We start from the raw sequence: 20,148 nt of genomic DNA, 5'->3' as shown, positions 1-20,148 counted from the left end.
CCATGGCAACAATTGCAAAGTGCCAGTTGGAATCTTAAAACATGCGGTTAAAATTAGGAGTGTTGCCAATTTGAAAGATCGAATAATGGACGTTTGGTGCACATTAGAAGAGTAATAAATTCATACTGGTTAAATATAGAACAAAAATAAGCATTCCATTGGCTTTTGGGGAAAAATTTCTATTAAAATGATATGTCACATGCTATGGTTTTCCCAAAAGTTTACAGTGGTGCGTCAATGTAACGATGTCTTATGAAAGGTAATGAACCCCTGTATATGACCATATAAGTAATAACACCTCATCATAGCGGATAAATTAGGTCAAAAACCCCAGAAAATTTGAATTTTTGGCAATTTTTTACTCATGAAAGGGAACGAGATTTACCCCCAATACTAATAGAGGTACATATCCTGGTCCTAGGCTACCATACCAAATTTTTAGATTTGGAAATTTCCCAAATTTAAAGGGGGTGGTCCTATGTACCCCTACTAAAATTTAGAGGGTGGGCCAAGGTACCCCTGCCAAAATCTAGAGGGGTGGTCCTAAGTGCCCCTAGGTCATTGACCCTGGGCCAGGAACCATGGGTCCTGAGGCAGGGACTCAGGGGCCAAAAGTGTCTTCAGCTGGAGCCCTTACTACTGGCCCCACAGTGGTGTTCGACTGTTAGATGTTTATTTAAATGTGTTTATTAAAGCCAATTAATTAATTCTACCGAAGTTTCTTCAGTTTGTACCAAACTGTCATACAGATAAGTGAGTAATAGCATATCTCGGTCAGTTTTCCACGATAAAATCTCTTGTCACAGAGGGCTGGAGAGAGTTCCCATTGAATAATCCTATGTTTTACATTAGCGGTAATTTTACTTACTGTGCCATGATCATTATTAAAATATGTGAATTAACATTAATTTTAAAAAGAATCATTTACCAACATAATCTCAATTCCTTGAATTTTGTTGACTTGCCGTCCTGGCGCCTGCTCTGGTCGCGGCGCCCGGGGCAATTGTCCCGGTCGCCCCACCCACGCGACGGCCCTGCACTTATGAATGTACTAAACAATCATCCGACGTCTCTGCCAAATGTCCAAATTGTGTGTAGGAAACTACAAGGGCTGTCCGGTCCTCCATAAACTTCTGTTCCGACGCACCTCCCAAAAGAAAATACCACCTGATGCTGATTTTTCAGACTTATTATCTGACTCACCTTCATCAGTTCTACCAGTGTCAGCTACGGCTCCTCGTGCTGATACTTATGCAAAGAATACCTCACTTCCTAAGAAGTCAACACGCATTATTACCAAAGAAGGCACTCTGCCTGACTCAGATCCGAGTTTAACAGCTACGAGTTTACAAGACATTCTGACCATCTTTCGAGATGTACAGCTTCCAAAATTATCCCAAGCGCTCAGAAGCAGACTCTCATGTCTTCAAAAAGCAGCCGACATTCTTACCAAACTGTCGATTCCCTGTGAAGTCATCGAAGAAATTACTCCTACAACGCCTTAAGGACATCACATACTTACACTCAGGACCATCACCCTTATGGGGGCCCCTTTAGTCAACAACCATTGGCTACTTCAAGAATCAATTATATCATCCTAATACGCATCAGTGCCAATTATGTTCTCAACACTGAACGTTCTTCCATCATGGATTGCCTACTCAACTACATTACTTCCAACCCAGCTAAAAACCAATTCTATAATGCCTCGGCCACCGTTTCCGAGCATTTACAGTTCTCAGTTTTACTCTATTCAAGATGCTAAGTCCAATTCAAATAGGATGCAGGAGATTACACATACCGAAACTCCATAGCAAATTGAAAACCCGTCAAATACAGTCCAGTCCAGCCCAGAAGAACCGGGAGAAGGAAACCAAGATGTAGTAGAAGCAGAAGTGTCAGTTCACCATTTCACATCGCGAAATGGATGGGCGTCCAGCCTTTGTCGCTTTACCCTGAGAAGTTGGAATCTATTTTTCTTCTTCTTTTTGATTTGAGTGGTCGATATTTCCTTTGCAGTGTGCACTTTTTCCTCTTCTTTTCTTCTTTGTGTGCGGCAGGCAGGTCTTGTTGGTAGAGTGACATTAGTTCTTACTGTTTGGGTTTACTTGCTGAGTTACCCTTGGAGAGAGTTGTTTCTCCTTTTGAAGAACAGTGCTGCCTTGGTGTTTTTTGGAGATTATGTGTTTGCTTCATCTCAATTTTGTGTGTTGTCCGAATGATGGGTCACTTGTTGTCTAGTGATTGTTTTGTGATTGTGTGGGTTTTTAAATCTTGAGTGGGCTATGAAAATATTTCCTTTTGTTGTGGTTAGTATGTTAAGGTTTTGTTGTAGAATGTGTTTGGTTGCTCTGTTAATAGCTTTATTTATTTTTTTTCTGTTGAGGAAGATCGGTTACCATGGTGAGAATTGATGCAACCCATTTCATGTTTGATTCTGTAGCTATTGGTATTGCTTGGTAAATCTTAATATCGATTCAGAGCGGGTTTTGTGTTTATGTTCTGTGTCTTTTTTCTTCTTCTCGATTGGCTCCGTGGCTCTGAAAGGGCCGGATAATGGCAATGGTGGAAACTCTATTGGATTCAGAATATTGGGAATGGCTTGTCTGCTGCTATGACTATGGTGAGGTCTCTTGGGGCAATCTCCGTTTCCTGTTCGGTTTCCTATCTTCTTATAGGCGGCACAAAACCATCTGTTTATGAGTTTTCCACATGGTTTGGTATCACTCTCTCCACAACGAGAACAGACCCTGGGGGGATTGCAGGCATGAGTAGGATGGCCATAAGTATAACATGGGTTAGGTCTTGTTGTGGTTCTAGATGGTTCCACTTTATGTAGCTTGTTGCGGATACGCAGTCCGCCTTCGATGAACTTGGTAACTGACACTAGATTTTTTATGATATACGTAGGAGAGGAAGAGGGTATGTAGTGTTTTACATATGGGTTACGAATTCTTCTTTAATCTCTTCTATGGTTAGGTTGTCATCTACTCCTTTAACCACATGTGTAGCTAAGCTCTTTAGGCTGTCTGTTGCCTAGTTTTTCAGTGGATAGTAATAATCCGTTTTCTCCTGTAACATCTACCATTGAGTTTAAACACTCATATCTGGTTTTGGGTACAAAATCTGAAGACTTTAACTTCTGTCAGAACGCTTCCCATGCTTCTTGGGTTTCGATGCGTGGGATGAAACCTTCGCCGTTTTTAATTGGTCGACCTCGAAAACATTTCTTTTATTCTGGGAATACTAGTTTCAACATATCACTGAAAGTATTTGGTTCATACAAATGTTCGGTCACGTTTTTGAAGACCAAGTCGTGCGTCATGTTTACTTGTGGTACATTCTTGCTCTGCGTTTGTTTTCATATCTGACATAGTCTTGTTCATTGACCCTGAATCGTGTGTGTGTGCTTCACTGAGTTACCTGTGTCAGTGTTCTTCTCTGTGTTGTTGTTTCTATGTTTATTGTTAGATGGAGACATATATTCTTTGCTATTTCTCGCCATGGTTAAGCGGGTATTGTTTACGCAATGTGTAGAGTTAGCAGTTGGCTCTGAAAGTGGCCGAATTTGTTGATGTGGGTATTGTGTGTGTAGAGGTAGAGTCAGTCTATGGTGTCTCGAAGAAAATCAAGAACGCAGGATCTGAATTATATCAGGAAAGAATGTATGCGATATGTTAGAAAAGTGATGGGATTACTGTATTTTTAAAAATCAATATCAATATCATCCTCTATGGTAAGTACACAGCGAAGGAGGCGTTGTTTTCAATATTCTTAGCAGTATTGGAAGGCTTTTGCTGGAATATCTTTTTAGCTCGTCGGCGGTCACGCTCCTCTGGATATCATCCAAATTACGAAAATGGATCTCTTTCAAATGGTTTAGAGTAAGCGGAATAAAAAGATGTCACATGGACTGAGATCCGATGGATAAGGGTTCTGAGGAACAACAGGGATGTCATTATTTTATGCCAAAATGTCATTGATGGAGATTGCCGTGTGGTATGGTGCGTTGTCGTGGTGCAGCATCCAAGTGCTTAACTGATTAGTGATCATTCTCACCATCAATCGACGATTTGATCTCACAAGAGACTTCACTCTTTCCACATTGTCATCCGTTTATGTGGTTGAAGGTATTCAAGCACGAGGTTTGACCTCCACTTGTTCTCGGCTTTCTAAAAAGGATTTACGCCGTCTGAACGTATGTCTTCTGGATAGATAATGTTCTCTGTAAGCACTTCGCAACTCTTTCATAAGTCACAGTACCGGATTAGCCAAGATTTACATAAAATTTGAGGTCACAACGTTGCTCAAACTTTTCTTTGTCCAATTTCGTAACAAACACAACTTTATTCCATATGCTTTCAACAATCATATAGCATCTGGAGCAAGTTCAAACTTGTACTGAATGAATGGCAGGCACGTACAGAAGAATTTATTTCAGGGGGCGTCAAAATTCAATATGAGGATAAATTATATTAAAAATTTAAAATCATCTTTAAGATTAGTATAAATTTACAGAAATATCAGGATTTCGCAGTGTCTAAATCCCCAGGATCCACCGCTGCGTACGTCTCTGGCCAACGACAAGGGTTCACTTAACTGCCATGTGAAAGTGCATGCAGCAACGTTCTCAATTCGTTCACAATGTAGCCATGCAAAGAGTATTAAATGTAGATTATAACTATATAAATGTTTTGTATTTTAGAATGTTGATTGTGTATCGATAGCAACTAGATAACACAGTGTGGTAAGATGGCTGTAAGCAGCCTAGATATAACTATACAATAAATACATTCGAATAAGCAACATTTGCAGTTTTTGTGCTAATTTAATACGTGTGCAACTCACTTATTTGTACTAGGGACCAACGTTTACGTTATAAGATAATATATTATAGTCATTCCATGTTGTCCAGTAACTTCCACAAACTTTTCCTGGTCCATTTTCATAACATACCTCACAAGTACGTCACTTCAGACGCTCTCAACGATCACGTATCAGTTGGATCAAGTTAAGTTGTCGGTTCGATCACAATGTGGCCAGTCTGATTACTTTTTTAACACATCACATACATCGATAGATCAAACAACGGGTACTAAAGACACATAATATATAGCCATTGCATGTTAAAAGAGAAGACGGGAAAATAATGAGTAAATTAAAAGAAATCACACATATGAACATATTAAGAACATTTATTAGTGTATAGTATTGGAACTAATGTTACAATCTACTGTAATACCGTGATTCAGGGACCACCATTTCTTGATCTATATCTTTGACAGATGAACAACCTACAAGATAAGAACAACATTTATTATTATTATTATTATTATTATTATTATTATTATTATTATTATTATTATTATTATTATTATTATTTGTACACAATTGTACACCAAGCTTTTAAAAAATATGCCTAATTTAAAGCTGTAATTCTTTATGTTTAACAAATGCATTTATTTTGAGTTTGCCCATAAACTGGCCTATACTCCATACCATATTTTTATGCCATTATGCAATGACTTTCTTATACACAACAATTGCACAGGCAGTGACATCTATTAGCGTCTGGGAGGAAAGTGATAGCTTACGTAGCGATATCTATTAGCGTCTGGGAGGAAAGTGATAGCGCACATAGCGACATCTATTAGTGTCTAGGAGGAAAGTGATAGCACATGTAGCGACATCTATTAGTGTCTAGGAGGAAAGTGATAGCACACATAGTGACATGTATTAGTACCTAGGAGAAAAGTGATAGCGCAAATAGCGACATCTATTAGCGTCTAGGGGAAAGTATAGCGATGTCTATTAATGTGCAGTAGGAAAGTAATAGCCACTATTTTTTTTTTTTTTTTGAGGAGTTGAGTTTAAACAAGGAATAGGTTTTAATATAGGATATACATTTTTGTTGAAGTAATTATTGATTTATGGGACATAATTCATTCTATTAGCATGAATCATCAAGTAGTTGCATATTGAACTGCCTCTAGAGGGTTACGCCCTCTCTCTCGGCAAGTGATATACTGAAAACAAGTGCAAACATAAACAACGTTAGTTGGACAATGTGATATAAAGAAAATAACTAGTGCTAAATAGAACGAGTACATTCAATGGTGCTGAAATAGATCTATGTGCATGAACATAAATAATAAACATTGTATGATATTGAACTGTGGAAAAGATATACATATCATGAGGAAAATATTAACAATAAATAACTGGAAAAAGGTGATAGTATATAATGATAAAGGATATATAAGACTACAAGGTGAACATAATTGAAATTGTAATTATTTTATCATGATTGATGAGATGAAAGTGCCTTATACGCCACAACACAGTGAAATGGTTAATAGTAACGAATGCATGTTATTCTTCTGTCTTGGGACGTCTCAAGACTGATGTAGACATGGGGAGCCCAGATTAATGGTGAGGGAGAACAGTGCAGCTATGGAAAAAGATGAGGGACGGCTTGATGAATGATCTGACGTTGAAAGAATCTACGATGAAAGTGATCCATAGGAAGGTTATTTACGTGAAGTGTGATCAATATACTCAACGGTGTATGACAATATTTGAAAGAGGAATCCTGCTCAGTATCTATGAAGATTGTGTCCAGAAAAATATCTTTATGAGATTCTAGGCATTTGGCTATATATCGCTTACGTAAGAGTGAGATATGTTCTACAAATGGTGGAAAGTCTATTCGATTGTATAGTTCTCGGTTGGGATATGGTAGTTTGATGCGGTATGCTAAGCGTACTGCATGGCGCTCCATAATTTCGAGCCTACTGTAGAACTTAGATTGAGCTGGAGACCAAGCAATATGGCCAAATGTAAGAATGCTGCGCATGAACGCTTTATATGTGTTGATAAGCAATTTTGAATTTAGCCCCCAATGCTGTCCTACTAGCCTGCGAAGTAATTGCAACCGATTTTTTGCTTTAAGTACAAGTTTCTGGAAATGAGCAGTCCATTGTAATTTATTATCGTACGTTATTCCTAGATATGTAACTGATTTAGATGGTTCTAATCTGTGTGTTCCGACAGTGATATCAAGACGATTGGGGTTACGGTGAACTTTGTTATGCCCCAGCATTGGGTCTAACAGTGTCTCTCGAATTTGTAAACTGTAATTATGTAGTTACTTATTTATGATATTTAACATGTTAATATGTCTAATTATTCGTTATATTTAATGTTTAATTCCTCAAGTTCTAACTTTATTATGTTAAATGGTTAGGTTATTATTGATCTGTACCTAATTGTTTTATTAATTATTCAAACTTCCGATTTAGAAAGAAAAGTAATTACGTTACTAGAAGAAGAAGAACAAATTCAAATAAAAAGAAAGTTTTAAGATATATATTGTGAACAACTAATTGTAATACTTGAAGTTAATTTTTAAAAAAGGAAAAATATTTAACAAAATTTCTAAATATCTGAAAAGATATTTTAAAAATTAAGTAAATCTGAGAAGTACCACGTAATTATTACTAATAACAACTATTTTAAGGATTAAGATTGAATCTTGACGGTGAAATGATACTATTTAATATGTCAAGCTAGACAAGACAGTTCATTCTAGGGGCTTAGGCCCTTCTTTCTGTCGTCAGCCACCGAATAATAGCTTAAAATGTATATATAATCTGATTCATACGTAATGTCAAAATTCTTGTGCTAGTAAATTTTGAATACAAACAAAATTCTATATTTCAGTATCTTAGCAGTAACAACATATATTCAATGATTATCTTGTGTAACCGATAAGTATATCACAACACAATTCTTGCAATATCATTCTTCTTTCAATGTTATATTTTGGGATATCAGCATATTCAACGTTGTAAAGAAGGTACCAAACATCTAATATTGAATACTAAAATAATAATATGAAAGACACAAGGTTATGTTAATGAATATGAATATTATGAATTTGAATGAAAATGGTTACTTTTAATGAAGATGAATATTACGAATTTGAATGAAAATGATTATGTAGTTATACAATGAAACGTTAATTTAATGGAGTAATTATTTATATGAAGTGAATTTTGAACCTTGTGGAAAGTTAAATAATAATAATAATTAACTGTTAGGTACCTAGTCGATATGCTGTTTTATTCATAATAGAAGATCGTTAGCAATCTGTATAATTTTGTTAACTAGCTGAATGTAGAGAGAGGATTATTTGTTGTACTGCTAATAATAAATACAGTAAACTTTCAATATACCGTATTTAAAATACAAATTTGGACGATTTGGAAAAACATTCTATAAATATGTTTCTATTTGCTTTAAACTTTTGTATTTGTACACAAAACAGATTAATAATAATAACGCAGTCAATATGAGAGTTTCCATATAAATTAATAAGTCACGGTGTCTGATGTCCCGTGCGATGTGACCGTAATCAAGCTGTGCTTGCTTTTATTACCTATGCACTTATCTGATTCTTCTGATCGTGTAATCTATAGTCAGATTCGAACTTGTCCACGTTTATATCAGCGTGGTGGCGACCCAGGCTATTTTCCGAATTGAAAGCTGAATTCTAGTCAAGCTGAAGAGCAGTGGCATTACAACTTTACTGCGGCATTTAGGTGGTATGATGACTAGGGTCTGAGTTTTCTCGTCATTGACGGTGAGCTTCCATTTCCTACACCACACAAGAAAGTTATTAACTGTGAGTTGTAATGTTCTATTAATTTGTTGTATAGTTGTTCCGAGAGTTAAGAAAGCGGTGTCATCGGCATATTAGAATAAATAAGTAGGAGGAGCAGGTACTGGTACGTCTGATGCATATAATATGTAGAGAAGAGGTGACAGGCTGGACCCTTGAAGTACCCCGGTATATGGAAATATAGGATGGGAGATGGAACCGTTGATACAGACATATGCGATTCGATTGAGTATGAATGAGAAAATTAGTCTAACGTAAGTAAGGGGAAGTCCAAATTTTAGCAATTTATAAAATAAACCATAGTGCCAAATTCGATCAAATGCTTTCTCCAAATCCATTAAAATTAGACAAGATGGTAGTGATCTGTTATACTGGTTTACAAGTGTAGTCGTTAATCGAAGCAACTGATCATTAATACTATATGATGGTCGAAATCCGGTTTGGAAAGTGGGAAGAAGTTGACGGTCATGCAAATATGGATGTAAACGTTTCACTAGAATCTTTTCCAATATTTTCCACAGTGTGGCAGTTAGTTGTATCGGTCTATACGAACTTACAGAATTCGGAGGCTTGTTCGGTTTTAGGAACATACATACTTTAGAGACTTTCCACTCAACTGGATAATATCCTGTACGGAGAATAAAATTATAGATAACTGCAAGAAGCAGAAAAAACTGTACTGAACATTCCTTGATAAGTCGGTAAGATATTTGGTCAAAACCAGGCGCTGTATTACGTTTTCTTTTGATACTCGTCTGAATTTCATCAGAAGTTATAGATACTGTTAACGGTTGAGTTTCATCTAAGGTATGTGTAAGTGATGGTTGTAATAGTTGAGTGATGTTTTTTTCAGAAAATCTAGGGCTATCTTGATGTGGTTCAACAGGCGGAGTGAACACAGCTTGTAAATGAGAGGCGAAAGCGTTGGCTTTATCGCGATCTGAATGTAAAGGATCGTTGTTTTGAAACAGTGGATATCTTGTTGTTTTTTGCTGTCCTGTCAACTGATGGAACTTTTTCCAATAGCGTGTGGGATGAGTTTCATCGTTCAGTTGATTACATGTGTTGTGCCACGTCAACCGTTTATGGGCAACAATATAGTTGTGCACAGTACGTTGCCATCTACGTGCCTGTGTTAGATATTCAGGATTACGAGTACGCTCATATTGTCTATAATAATGACGAGATTTTCTGACTAAATGCAAATATTGCGGAGGCAAAATTGGCTGATAAGTTTTACCGTGATAAGTAGGAATGTTGTTACGTGCGCTGGTGGTGATGGCCTTGGTGAGTGTAGTTATGGCTGCGTTAAGAGTTTCCTCGGTATCCGGTGGTCGTACAGTTTCTAAAGCAGCGTCAATATCTGAACGATATTTCTGCCAATTCGTTTTGTCGTATAAGTATATAGTGCGTTCTGCTGTATGAGAAATATTTTTACGTACATCATTGACTGTTATTTTTACCGGTAAATGATCACTACCTATGCAATCCAAGACTTCGATACGACACCTGTCTATGAGTGAAGTGGTAGAAAGAACAACATCCGGTGTAGTTTGGCTACTTGGTCTGGTGTGTTTCGGAAGGGGATATATGTGACCATGTAAGTGAAGTGCTATATGGTCAGCAAACTGTCTCTTTTCCCTCTCGGAGCGGCTATAGATATTGATGTCTGCTAGTATCAGTAGATGCCTGTATGATTGAAACAAACGGCTGAAATACTCGAATGGTATCACCTGTCCGGGACGTACATAGATTGTTGCTATCGTAAGTGCTATGTTAGGTAGATAGATAGTGGCTATAAGATGTTCAGGAAGTTGATAAGGAAGCTGAATCTGATGCTGTCGGTAAGATAATTTGTTATTGATGCCAATTGCTACTCCACCTTGCGCTCGAGCATTATCTACTGGAAAATCATAGCGCAGGAGTTGATACCGTGGGAATCTCGATAGCATTGATGGTTTTAAAGCCGTTTCATTCAAAGCGAAAATATCAATACATTCTTCTAGAAGCAAGTGTTCGAAAAGAGTTTTATGATGTGGCAATGATCGAATGTTCATAAATAATAAAACCAAACCCATGATGATGACACAAGCTATTTGCTTAGACAGCAGTTTCTTTTGGAGATATGTGAAAGTGCACATAGTTCCCGGAATATGTGGCATACAGATTAATATTGAAAATGCTCGTGGCGGCAGCGATAACATGTTCGAGGATGAACTGTCGTTGAAAAGGAAAAATATTCTGAAGGACAAGCGTGAAATATCGGAGGAAGTTTTCAACTGTAAGACCTGCTGCGATTGATTGGTGGGCATGAACCGGTGGATCAGTTGTACGTAGTGGAACTGTGAGTTCAGGATGATCTGCGGGTGGAGCTGGCTTAGCTTTACATTTGTAGCTGTATGTAGGATGTGACCCGGGACATACAGAGCAGTGAGCAGGCTTTTGATGATTCGGACAGTCTTTGGTCTCGTGCTGTTCGGCACAGTATCCACACTTACGAATGTTGGGACATTTTGACGTTACATGCGAGTTATAAATCTGGCATCGTTCGCAGCGAATAGGTAGGGGCGAATTGGTACGTGAAGGTTCGACTCTGTGCCTTTGCTTAAAGATGTACGCTCCCTTCTGAAGAAGAGTATCAATAGACGATTTATTGGAGCTTAGCACACGAACCATGTACGTAGGTCCCATTTGATTTCTGATGCGAATGCATTTATCGACAGGGATGCCTTCAGCTGTAAGCTCTTCGAGCACTTCTGCATCAGTTATCTCAGGTAGAACACCACGGATGACAACAGATAGCATTGGATTTTTGGACGGCGGAGGTGTTTGCTTGACTTTACTAGTAAGCTGCTTCATTTTCGCATTTTTACCAAAGATTTCATAGCTAGCTTTGTTGCGTAGTGTGGTTCCAAAGTTTTGATCCTCTGAACGTATAATGACACCATTCTTGGTGAAGACTATCTGTTTGATGCTAGCACGGGGTAGGTACTTAACAACTTGGTTGAAAATGAGCCGTGGATTATTGTACTTCGGATCGAAATCTGTTAACAGAAATGAATAAACAGGTGCACGTTGTGCAAAGTGATTGTTAGGAGTTTGGTTGTTATCAAGAGTTGCATTAGACGAACATTGCATAGGTTCCTCAATGCTGGTAGATGGAGCAACATAGTGCGGTGATTTAGAGCGAGAGCGCTTTTCAACGGATCCGATACTGCTTTCAGAAAGCTGTCTACTACGGCGCTGTTGACGGTGATCCCTCCCCTTATCCCCCGGAGGTGGCGGGTCTGGGCCCTTAACTACCGGAGGCAAGCGATGCATGGTCTCTCGGACCAGTAATATCCCAAAAATGCAATAATAAGCACTCGAGTGGCTTGAATCACGATTAGAAACTCAAACTATGATCGAGTTATCCTGATAACAGAGATGATAAATAAGTCTCACCCTCCAGTACTGAGAAGCACTGTCAATCCCAGTGAGAGCGTATACGTGCTGGTCTCGATTGTGCGTATGCAACACAATGTCATAGGAGGCACGTTAACACTTCCCAGCTAGGCTAGGCTTGGTTCAAAAATCAGCTTGTGACGTATGGTACGTTAAGCTGCTAAGTATGAATAGCCACTAGCAACATCAATTAGCGTCTAGGAGGAAAGTGAAAGCGCAAATAGCGACATCTAATAGTATCTGAGACGAAAGTGATAGAGCAAATAGCGATATTTAGTACCGTCTGAGATGAAAATGATAGCGCATATAGCGACATCTGTTAGCATCTAGGGGGAAGTAATAGCGCATATAGGGACATTTAGTAGCGTCTAGGAAGAAAGTGATAGCGTACGTAGTGACATCTATTAGCATTTAGGAGAAAAGTGATAGCGCATGTAGCAAAACATGTATTAGCGTCTTGGAGGAACTGATAGCGTACGTATCGACATCTATTAGCGTCTAGGAGAAAAGTGATAGCGCATGTAGCGACATTTATTAGAATGACTGTTTAGTTACTATTATATGAATTAGCGTGACGCACTGAGACGTTTTCAGTTTATTATAAGGAATTGTAATTGTGATCCTTGTATTTCTACAAACAACATTAAAATATGATTGCATAACATTCCAGGATAGCGCGACGCACAGCCTGGCATGCTTCACTATTATTATTAATGAATGCTCTTAAGCTGCAAAGATTTTGATCATGAAAATTATTAATTACCATTACGATATTAAACTAAAAATGATATATGAAAGGCATCACTTCCTGTAGTTAAGTGAAGTGATAACAATAAATTCAATAGTTCTTTAAAAGCAATCTAAACGTATCTAAAAAGTTTATTTACTTACAATGTTTTGTAATACTGTCTCGATGGGACTATTGAGTACGGAAGGAAAACGCGGGCAGCTGAGGAGAGGAACTGCGGTCTCCTGACGTTCAAATCAAGATTTGCACGAGCAACGTTGACAGTACTGTTGTTGACTTATTTCCAGTAATGTGACGATTTAAACAGAATCAAAGAATGAACTTCTGCGTTGACAGCTGTTGTTGACTAATTTCCAGTAACGTGGCACTTTAAACAGAACCAATGAACTGCAACTTACAATACCTAGGTATATAGAAGAATATAGTAGTCTAGTACTGTATAACTCATTCTTTCAATCAGTTTTCTAAATTTCTTTTTATCTCAATTTCTTGTAATGAAAATACACTAATGGAACAAACAAAATGATGGCTTTCTAAGATCGTACCAAGCGGAATGGAAGGTTTAAAACCCTTCCCCAGAGAATTTTAACTTAATGCAGAATAAAATTAAATTTAATTCATTTTCAAGACCTTTTTAAATATGTATAATATCTTATTTTCCTTTAGGCTACGTTTTTTTCTACCTAAATAAACTAAATGTTTGTAAGAAAAGCGAATAGCTTATCAAAACATGTTGTATTTGGTAATATTCCTACAATGGTAAAATCTTACCTTCTGTATTGTGGGAACCTAAAGGAAATTTTGGAATTCATTTTTTTTCAACATTCGTCTTTAATACATGCAAAATAGAAAAAGACGAGTATTCAGATTTGCAGTAACGTACGTTCAGATGTAACCGGAAAGGCTTTTTTTTTTTGGAGGGGGCGGAACAGTAATGAAATATCTTGAGCTAACAATTCAAAAGTACATGGACAAAGCGTCCCTAATTAAAGGTGTCTCTGCAACTATCATAATAATTTAATACATTGCATATTTCGTGTATACTGTTAATAGTTCACAAAAGAGCATACATGGCAATTGAAATATACGAGATAGCAGACGTTTGCAGTCTAATGGAAATTCCATTTAGTTTATTGTAAAACTGATGGTGAGTCTGTAGAAAGACAATGACATACAACAAAATTCGTGAAACTCATAGTAAATAATCCGACGTTGACTTCAAAAACTGAAAGTTGTTTTTCGAACCAATGCCAAAACCGCGAATGTGCATTTTGCTATTTTCACCTAAGTGCAGTTTCATGTTATTTGGGGCACACAGATTCCAATATCAAAGTCCCATTTGTGAAATATGAGTATATTAGAAGTTATCGTCAATTCCTAAAACATGTACCTAAGTCTATATACTGATTTTTCTGGGTAAGTTGAATATTAAAATGCTTATAACTCAAAATCAAATTTAGCACATTCGGTAGAGCTATGGTATCAAGAGAGAAAAAAAAATTAAACTTCAGAAGAGTTATTGACAAGTTGATTGCCCGGAAGAACATGAAAAGTAATTTCATATATGAATGAAATATTAGAACATTTGTTTATAAATTGGTAATTTTCATTATGTGTAAATATATATATGGTTACTTTCATTGATCATTTAGTTTTTCTTATTTAGAATACTAAAAGAATTCTATAATAGAAATTTTTAACGACTGTGAACTACCGAAAAATTATGTCACGAGACGCCACTGCCTACCATATCACTAAGCTAAGTCATGTGTATTAATTTTGTTTAGCGTTTGTGTAAAGTATTCTACAGGGCAAAATTGCTGTAGATAAATGAATTCTTCATAGCAACATATACAGGGTGTTTCAGAACAACGCCGACAACGTTTGGGAGGTGATTCCTGACACCAAGATAAGACAAAAAGTATAAACCAACCTGGGTGCACAAATGTTTCCTTTCGGAGTTTATAGGCTGCCGAAAATATGAAAAAATGAAATTTAAAGGTCCATAGCCCCAAAACTGTGGGGCCTACCGTAGTCGGGTCAAGACTTCACTTAGAAACTAGTATGTGCCCTATCCAAAAATACATGTTTCAGAATCCTAAGATACGCACGCAACAATTTTTATAGAGGGAGTTTGGCTACGGGGATATAATTTGAAGTACTCACCAACTACCTCTATAAAAATTGTTGCGGAAGTATCGCTATGTCTGCAATGGATTTGCGTGACACTTCTTTCTCAGATAACATAGAACATTTGCTATGTATATCCACTATACCTAAATTAGATTAACCATAGATGCGCTTACCAGTAAGTGCTAATGTATAATCCAGCTCCTGTTTTAATATCTGTAAGACCTTTCTAGCACCTTCTTCTCCACTGTGTGCAAGACCCCACAACATGGGACGACCAACAAATACCTGAAAATGCAAATACAAATAAGCATGACTTTATTAAAATCTAATCAGCATTTAATACAAATCCGTGAAAGACGAAACTAGTATTTGTGATTGTTTGTTGACACGAAACTTATTTCGAATTGTCACACTGTCAGATACAGAAGTCGTCTTATGCAATACGGTTATTCTTAGAAATTTCGAGAGCGGCAAAGTATTAAGGTATGCGCACGAGACGAGTCGAGACAGGATTTTCCTGACAAAATTCGAGTCGAGACACGGCTCTTCCAATAGAAAAATATACATTTTTCGAGTCGAGACATCACTTTTACAGCACATTTTCGAGACGAGACAGCCACAAATCTTGTCTCGTGCGCATCCCTAAAAGTATTCTTAATATGCGTTTTTGATGCCACACCAACTACTAGGAAATCAACCCTCTTACAGGATATATATATATATATATATATATATATATATATATATATATATATATATATATATATATATATATATATATATATATATATATATATATATATATATATATATATATATATATATATATATATATATTTAAAAATAAGGCCATTTTATTATTTTTAAAACTAAATTTATAAAATAATTATCTTTAAACGATTTTTCCACACAATGCTTACGAGTATTAATGTCACAGCATTAAGATGTAAGAGTATTCAGAGCTTAACATACTAAAAATAATATAAAATTTACCATTTTTCTGTTGCTTGTTTTTCATAGGTGAAAAGACATAATGAAATGTAACTTACCGCAATCATAGATAATGTTAGTTTACAACAGAAAATATGAAGAATTTTCAGTTTTACCATCCATAGAAATTGCAGTGTTTCCAGAATAACATTTCCCCAAAATCTAAGTTAATTCAGAGACTAGGGGAACAAACTTAACTCAGAAGCGTCATTTCAGACTTTGCTTGCTGTGGGCAAGAGCACCACCGACATAAGACTTTCACGTTTTGTATTAATATATTAGTATACAATCGAATAAATTATAGGTATTCCTCAAAATCTTGGGGGGAATTGCCCCCTCCAGGCCCCTTAAATGACGCCCCTGACTCAACTGTATTTGATTACGTATCATGTTGTTATAGTCGGTTTCCTGTGAACTCCTCTTTAAATTACATTATTATTTAATTTTAATAACTGTGTTAAAACTATTTTGTTTATTACAAACTAAATACAACTATTATTTAAAAAGTAGTTCGTAGGATTCCAAGATAACATGATACGTATGAAATGCAGTTGAGCTCGTTTCTCTAGTCACTCCTTTAATTTAGATTTTGGGGGAAATGTTATTCTGACAACAGTGTAATTTCTATGAATGGCAACGCTGAAAATTCTTTATATTTTCCGTTGTAGAATAACATTATCTATGATTGTGGTAAGTTGCATTTTATTATCTCCTTTCACTTATGAAAAACAAGCAAAAGGAAAATGATAAATTTTGTGTTATTTTTAGTATGTCAGGCTCTTAAGGAAACATATTGAAAATTCTTCATTGAACTGCTGAATTCTTACTGCAAATTTGCACCTCTAACTTCAAATGCCACATTTTTCTCTGTGCGCGAAAGTTGTTTACGATTCTCGTGTCTAGTAAAACAGACGTTGGTAGTGTAAAATGGGTAATCTCTAGTGATACGCACAAGTCGAGTCGAGATTTAAGCCTGTCTCGACTCGTCTCGAGAAAATGTTGTCTCGACTCGAAAATATGTTTCTGTCTCGAGTCGTGTCACGACTCGACAGTTTCAGTCTCGACTTGACTCAAATTCGAGACGAGACGTCTCGAAATTCGAGTCGAGACAAAATATACGAGTTAAAATATACACACATATTAGCCAGAACATTATGGCTACGTACCTAGTTGTCAGTATGTCCACCTTTGGCACGAATAACAATGGCGACGCGTCTTGGCATGCATGCAATAATCCTTGGTAGGTCGCTGGAGAGAGTTGACACCACATGTGCACACACAGGTCATCTAATTCCCGGGGAAGGGGGCGATGCACTCTGACGTTACGTTCAATCACATGCCAGATGTGTTCGATTGGGTTCAGATCCGGCGAGTTGGGGAGCCAGTACACCACTTGGAACTCGTCCCTGTGTTCCTTGCATCATTCCATCACACTCCTGGACTTGTAACATGGTGCGTTATCTTGTCGAAAAATGCCACTACCGTTAGGAAACATGGTCGTCATGAAGGGGTGTACATAGTCTGCAAGCAGTGTGCGATACGCCTTGGCCGTCATGGTGCCTTGCTCGAGCTCCACTAGACACATGGATGCTCAAGTGAATGTTCCCAGAGCATAATTAAGCCGCTGCCAGCTTGTCTCCGTCTCGGAGCACATGTGTTAAGGAGCAGTTCCCTTGGAACACGACGGATTCGCACTCTCCCATCTCATTCAGAGAGTTTATGAAGTTCACTTTACTGCAATAGTTTTATACAAACTAGATAATCTATTATTATTATTATTATTATTATTATTATTATTATTATTATTATTATTATTATTATTATTATTATTATTATTATTATTATTATTATTATTATTATTATTATGGGAGACCGGGGTATTCACGAACACTTAAGCTTTGATTATAAATAACTCTTTTATCTTTAGAGATAAAATTAAGATTTCTTGTGCATAGAAGTTTGCATCTTTTCTTGTTTATTAAAGTGCAGAGGAAAGTCAAAAGTAACATTTTTCAACAAATCAATGAGATGTTTAAAAACTGTACCTATGTTCGGGATTGCCCCAGTGGTCGGGATAATCCCAAACATATTATTTACTTTAAACTTTCCTTTACGAAAGAAGCGAAATGCATTAAAATACATTAAAATATGCCGTAATTTAGTATTTAAATCTTTAATAAGAATTATAATTACAAACATAACTTAAATTAATGAGAAACATGACTGGACCTCATCATCTTTGAAACTATTACAAATGAAAACTAATAGGTAATAGGCTAAACTAAATTTATTCTTGTAAATCAAATTCAGAAATAATGGTGCATTAAGTAAAGTATTTATTAAAATAAAAACATTATTTGGAATTGTAGAAATCACAGATATACGCATTAATGTTTTGCTTCCAAGGACTGTATTCTTTACTAGTTCAATGTTCAAATGCGGTTAATAGGCTGAACAAAACTGGCTAACTGCTAATGAACGCTAATAGGCTAAATACATTTGTAAAACACTCTGCGAATCTCACAGAAAAGCAATGCAGCCTAAGATTATAACTATACCAGGGTTCGATAATTGTACTACCATGAGCAAAATAAATGACGCGTCTCTTTATTTTGAAATTTTTTGAAAATATCTCTGTTTTCTTTATATGTTCGAAATTTCGGAAGGTTTCCCCAGCAAGACAGGTTAATAGCAAACCCGTTTTTAATATTTGTGTTAGATATTAACTTAAAATAAATAAATTAGAAGCAAAAAACATTAAATCGACAGAAATCTCGAGAATTACCAACTCTGCTAAGGTGGGAAAGTTTCAAGAACGCGAGGGAATTCCATAGTTCAACACGAAGCAGCCACATCTATGTCACTGAGAGAAATGTGGATAAAATCTACAAACGAAACTTTTAACGAAATATTTCTAATATGTCTTATTACGTGCATTATCTGCAAACTCCAAATATATGAATATATGCCAAGTATTAACATAAAGATAGAGCAAAAAGTGGACATTATCTATGGAAAAGGACGAATTGGTAGCGCGACCGTAATGAAAAATCGTCTTTACCGGAACGGGCTCAGTTCACATAACAATACAAATAGCTCAATTAGTTAAAACAACTAGTCTGTATGCCGAAGGTAGTGGGTTCGAATCCCGATGGAAGTCTCGTTGACATTTTTATTATCATGGTTATTTTATTTATTTTTTTATTTGGGAAAGAATCAAATTTTAACATATGTGTAAAATTCATGGCGATACCAAAAAAAAAGAAAAGGAAAGAAAAGAAAAGAAAAGAAAAAATGTCGTTCTCGCACTTGCATTAGCATCCCTAATTTTGTTTGCAAACAGTTTCGTAATTTTTTCCCCTGTGCTCACTGCTCACTATACGTTATGCTCGCTGGCGCATAACGAATGTTTCCCAGTAAATGTTAATTCTAATTTGGAGAATTTTATAAAGTTTCACGAAATATCTCTCACTAGATAGTCTTCTATCTACTTGTTTGGATATTTTGATAACAGATTTCCCTATTAAATGTTTAATTTTCCCTAGATGTTTAATTACGGAAAAGTTTTACAATGTATTTGTATTAAATTGAAATTGTTTTGAATTTACCACATGAGATAAGTAGCTCGAAGGAGGAAAGCTCAAGTAATTGATATTCTACGTAAAAGCAACCTATTGTAGAATGATGATGCTTCTTACCTTCAGCACATAATCTTTACGTTAGAGAGTCAGACAGAAAAAAAATCTTGGTTTTTCCTCCCTATGACCACCCATCTTAAACCTCCACATTCCATTGTTCGTCTCAGAAAATTTCGGTGCTCCAAAAACATTCATATAATAATAATAATAATAATAATAATAATAATAATAATAATAATAATAATAATAATAATAATAATAATAATAATAATAATAATAATAATAATCCTGAATATGCCATCCTTACATAATGTAAGGATATCTTAGTTTCTTAGTTTAAATCTTTGATATCTTAGTTTAAAATGCTTTCTTTAGTAATTATTTGAGCAACCATGTAGGAGGGGGTACGACGTTTTATTTTGACCCTCTCATTTCAGTACCCTTCCAACAGAAAGTAATTTCTGATAAGCAGGGTAGACAAAATGAATAAGAAATATATTTACAGCATCCTC

General features: G+C 36.2%; 1 protein-coding gene across 1 annotated transcript in view; it reads right to left on the bottom strand.

The window, feature by feature from the left end:
• Nucleotides 1-5,177: 5,177 nt before the first annotated feature.
• The window catches only part of Hao (Hydroxyacid oxidase), a 65,909-nt gene continuing 50,938 nt past the window's right edge, over nucleotides 5,178-20,148 (bottom strand). Inside the window, exons 8-9 of the mRNA XM_081769887.1 lie at nucleotides 15,182-15,293; nucleotides 5,178-5,294 (exon numbers count right to left, since the gene is read on the bottom strand). Coding sequence (XP_081626013.1) covers nucleotides 5,224-5,294; nucleotides 15,182-15,293 — 183 coding nt within the window. The 3' untranslated portion in view covers nucleotides 5,178-5,223. The remainder of the gene's footprint in view (nucleotides 5,295-15,181; nucleotides 15,294-20,148) is intronic.

Source organism: Thermobia domestica, chromosome 8 (genome assembly GCF_964235325.1).
Source record: "Thermobia domestica chromosome 8, izTheDome1.hap1.1, whole genome shotgun sequence".
Classification (NCBI taxonomy): Eukaryota; Metazoa; Arthropoda; class Insecta; order Zygentoma; family Lepismatidae; genus Thermobia; species Thermobia domestica.
The sequence above is the reverse complement of the archived record's forward strand: the minus strand, read 5'-3'. Positions and strand labels throughout refer to the sequence as shown.